General features: G+C 43.8%; 1 protein-coding gene across 1 annotated transcript; it reads right to left on the bottom strand.

Moving 5' to 3' along the window:
- Nucleotides 1-220: 220 nt before the first annotated feature.
- Nucleotides 221-4,294, bottom strand: LOC138998563 (zinc finger protein 416-like). The gene is made up of 3 exons (XM_070400713.1): nt 4,174-4,294; nt 749-1,287; nt 221-667 (listed from the first exon to the last, which is right to left on the bottom strand). Exons 1-3 carry the CDS (start codon nt 4,292-4,294, stop codon nt 221-223), a joined length of 1,107 nt encoding a protein of 368 aa, XP_070256814.1.
- Between the last annotated feature and the right edge of the window lie 392 nt (nt 4,295-4,686).

Raw genomic sequence — 4,686 nt, 5'->3', positions numbered from 1 at the left:
ATAAATAATACGTAAATATAGCAGAATAAACTCTGCTTTAACCATGTACCTCATCTGGGTGGGTGTCATCCAGTGCACTGAAACGTCAACTTCAGTGTTGTTATTCTGAGTAAGAAAAAGGAAACATTCCCTAATCATTTAAGGCTTTTCTCCACTGTGAAGTCTCAGCTGTCTTATAAGGTTACATTTTTGGGTAAATGATTTCCCACAATCTGTACACTCATAAGGCTTTTTTCCAGTGTGAATTGTGATGTTGAATGAGGGTGGAACTCTTACGGAATCGCTTCCCACAATCTGTACATTCATATGGCTTTTCTCCAGTGTGAACTTGCTGGTGCTTATTGACATCAGACCTATATCTGAAAGGTTCTCTACAATCACTACACACATAAGGCTTTTCTCCAGTGTGAATTCTCTGATGGCGAATGAGGGTAGAACTCTCATGGAAGGACTTTTCACAACCTGTACACTCATATGGCTTTTCTCCAGTGTGAACTCGCTGTTGTTGATTGACATAAGACTTATATCTGAAAGACTTCCCACATTCACTACATTTATAAGGCTTTTCTCCAGTGTGACTTCTCTGATGTTGAATGAGGGTGGAACTGTTACTGAAGGACTTCCCACAGTCTGTACACTCATATGGCTTTTCTCCAGTGTGAACTCTCTTATGTATAATGAGGTTAAAGTTTCATCTGAAAACTTTCCTACATGTGTCACACTCATAAACCAGTTCTCCAGAACAGACATCCTGAGATTCAACAACTTTCTGTTTCTGTCTGGCAGCTATTTCACATTCAGCCCACTGGTGATGACATTTTTCACTGAGATATTCTTGTGAAACCTCACTGCCACAGTGTGGTTCTTTAGTGTTCTGAGAAGCCTGGGGCTGGAGAAGCTCTGAGGGAGCTTGGATATCTTTCCCAACCTCCTTGCTCTTCGAAGGCACCTCTGAGAAGTAGAAGCTGCACCTGGTCACAAACGAGGGCCTGTCCATAGCTTCTTTGCAGGATGTCTCTCCACTGACATCCTTCTGTTGATGGTGAGGGTTTTCACTGAAACAGAAGTCTCTCACACATGCCTCACTGAAGAAGCATTTGTGCTCAAAGTATTCCACTTGTGGCTGAGTCAGGTGCAAAATATCTTTTAACACTGAGAAACACCGCTTACAGGAATACGACTTCTGGGTTGCTGGAGCTGTCTTAGAAGCCCTGACACGTGACTCTCCTTGAACAGAAACACTCTGATCAGAATCGGCCTCCTCATTATCCATTTTATGCCAACAACCTGAAAACAGAAAAAAGGTGAGGAAATGAATGAAGACTGCAGGAACAGGGGAAAGTTCCATTACAAAGTAGGTGGCCTATGACAGCTGGGCTCCATGCAATTTTCAGAAAAGAAGACATGTGCAGGAAGCATTAATAAGAGGCTTCTGTGGGGAGAATCGAAGATGGCGGCATAGGTAAACACCGGAGACTGCTGCCGCAAAAAACCACTTCAAAAATACAACTAAAAGACGGAACGGACATCAACCAGAACCACAGTAAGGCTGGCTGAGGAGAGACTCTTCAACTAGAAGGAAAAACAACAGCATTACGAGGCTCAGAGGAGGCGCAGTGTGGAAAATTTAAAGGTACGGTGGTGCGGTGGTGCGCACATAAAGCGGGCTGGTGGCTGAGGGCGCGGTTGTCGTTTTCAATCAGGAGGGAGTCTCAGACTCTGGGCTACAGATCCGGGCGAGTCTCTAGGAACCCAGACTCAAACGGGAGAAGCGGGACTGTCTGGCTACGGTCCCTCCGAGTTTTGCAGCGGTTGCTGGGACAGAGAGGCAGAGCCCCTGGGGACGGACTGAGAGCAGCCATAGCTGCTCCCTCCCCCCAAGCCCTGCGCAGAGCCTTTTGCCAATCGCCTCAGGCAAAGGCTAGATTAGCACCTCCCCAGAGGACAGAAGTTTTCCACACAGCTGATTCCCACAGCCAGTCGGCCTGGTGGTCAAATCCCTCTAGTATTAACTACAACAATTAAGGCTTAACTAGAACAAGACTGCGCACAAAGACCACAAGGGGGTGCACCAAGAAAGCATAAAAGATGCGGAGACAAAAAAACATGACAGAAATGGAGGATATAGAGCTAAAAATCGCAATTTTGAGGGCTTGCAATAAACTTGAGCAGAGCCTCACGAAAACTAATGAGACCCTCGATGCTACGATAAAGAAATTAGAAAGTAAGCATACACGGACTGAAATAAAGAATATTATACCCAATAGCAGACCAGAGGAGCACAAGAATCAAGCCAAAGATTTGAAATTTGAAGAAGGAAAAAACACCCAACTGGAAAAGCAAAATGAAAAAAGAATCTGAAAGTGTGAAGATAGTGTAAGGACCCTCTGGGACAGCTTCAAGCAGACTAATATCAGAATTATAGGAGTGCCAGAAGATGAGAGACAGCAAGATATTGAAAACCTATTTGAAGAAATAATGGCAGAAAACTTCCCCCACCTGGTGAAAGAAATGGACTTACAGGTCCAAGAAGCGCAGAGAACCCCAAACAAAAGGAATCCAAAGAGGACCACACCAAGACACATCATCATTAAAATGCCAAGAGCAAAGGCATTGAGCAAACTTTGACAAAGAGAGAATCTTAAAAGCAGCAAGAGAAAGAGACTCAATTACCTACAAGGGAATACCCATACGACTGTCAGCTGATTTCTCAACAGAAACTTTGCAGGCCAGAAGGGAATGGCAAGAAATATTCAAAGTGCTGAATACCAAGAACCTACAACCAAGATTACTTTATCCAGCAAAGCTATCATTCAGAATTGAAGGTCAGATAAAGAGCTTCACAGATAAGGAAAAGCTAAAGGAGTTCATCACCACTAAACCAGTATTATACGAAATACTGAAAGGTATCCTTTAAGAAGAGGAAGAAGAAGAAAAAGGTAAAGATACAAATTATGAACAACAAACATGCATCTATCAAGAAGTAAATCTATGAATCAAGTGAATAAATAATCTGATGTACAGAATGAACTGGTGATTATAATGAATCAGGGACATAGAAAGGGAATGGACTGACTGTTCTTGGTGGGGAAAGGGGAATGGGAGATGCGGGAAGAGACTGGACAAAAATCGTGCACCTATGGATGAGGACAGTTGGTGGGGAGTGAGGGCGGAGGGTGGGGCGGGAACTGGAAGGAGGGGAGTTATGGGGGGGGGGAAATAGGAACAAATGTAATCTGAACAATAAAAATTTAATTAAAAAAAAATAAGAGGCTTCTGTGAAGTTCTGGGCCTCTGCAGATCATAAAAGAAGGAAGACTACCCGGGGAATATGACACAAAGATGAAAAGCACCACATGGGAGAGAGGTAAAAATTCCAGCCCTTTCTTAGGCTAACAGTGTTCAGTAGGGCTTGTCTGCAGGTGACATAGACAAACTGTGCAGAATTTTGCTTATGTCTTATTTAAAGAAAAATTCAATAAATGAGTAGCTGGTGTTTGAAACCTACTTAAGCATATGTGTGCACTTCATAACACATGTGTAAGTCTGTGTTAAAGAATACTGCAGAGGCAGCAATCCAGAGGAACGGGTGATGTAAAAATGCCACAATGTTAACATAGCACAAAGCCAGGAAGTCACAGGTGAAGTGACATGTCAGATAGAGTAAAGTAGGTAAAAGATAAGGTAGGAATGTGATGTAGCCAGTGGCACTTGCATCTGAACACTGATGGGAAAGAGCTGGTTCCTGGTATGAAGGAGGGTCTTACAAGAATAGCCCATGGTTCATGCAAATAAAGACCATAGTCTGGCACAGACAGTCACCCAGGAGTTTAGCTATAGGAAAGGAGCAGAGGTAGAAGCCATGGATCCAAATACAGTCACCTTCCCAGGAAGAGAAACAGCAGGTGGGATCCATTAAGCTGTCTGTAAGACCCCTGACTTCCAGATATTTCCTGCACTTCCTGAGGCAAATGTTGTCAGAGAAGTTTGTGGAGTCTATTGCTCAGGGCTCTCTACAGTGCTCAGCACTGGCAGCCATAGCACATTTGAAAAGACAGTGAGGAATATTTGCAGAACCCATGATCTGGCTGTGAGAGATAGAGTGATATGCCTGGAGAATAAAGTAAGAGAGAACATCACCTCAGGACACAAGGAGAGATGTGAAGGTCTTACCTACAGATGCTACAAGTGCAAACATTTCCAGCATCACATCACAGTACAGATGTCTCTGAACCTCATCAAGAAGCCTCCACTCCTCCTGAGAGAAGGCAATGACCACGTCCTCAAAGTTCATATCCTGTCATAGTGGGGACAGTACAGACCATGATCAGATTCTCTCCTAATATTCCATGTCTGTCAAACTCTTACCCCACCACATCCATCTGCTCCCTCTACTCCTCACATCAGAGAAGATAGCAGGCCTTGGTCCCATCAAAGTCAAACTCTCCTTACATTCCTTCTGATGCTGTGTCTTCCCACAACAATAAAGACAGTTGAGCAGATAGAAGATACCCGTACTCTGGGTCTCAATGTGAGTCACATTGCCCCTACTCGATAACAGTGGATGTCACGTGTTAGGGTAATGAGAGCTGTTGCACATACAGGGAGTGTGAGTGATTTGTCACTGGTCTTTTTAAGTAATATGCTTTTTTTCTCTCAATTTTCCCTCCAGGACACCAAAAAACA

This window comes from Myotis yumanensis, unplaced genomic scaffold (genome assembly GCF_028538775.1).
Source record: "Myotis yumanensis isolate MYYU_CA2020_CCGP unplaced genomic scaffold, mMyoYum1.0.hap1 SCAF_20, whole genome shotgun sequence".
NCBI lineage: Eukaryota > Metazoa > Chordata > Mammalia > Chiroptera > Vespertilionidae > Myotis > Myotis yumanensis.
Note: the sequence above shows the minus strand (reverse complement) of the source record. Positions and strands in the feature narration are given on the sequence as shown.

Coding starts and splice junctions, on each gene's coding strand:
- LOC138998563 (XM_070400713.1), bottom strand. CDS start 4,294: ATGAACTTTGAGGACGTGGTCATTGCCTTCTCTCAGGAGGAGTGGAGG. Junction 1,288..4,173: donor TGCACTTGTAGCATCTGTAG/GTAAGACCTTCA, acceptor TTCTGTTTTCAG/GTTGTTGGCATAAAATGGAT. Junction 668..748: donor AAGTTGTTGAATCTCAGGAT/GTCTGTTCTGGA, acceptor ATTATACATAAG/AGAGTTCACACTGGAGAAAA.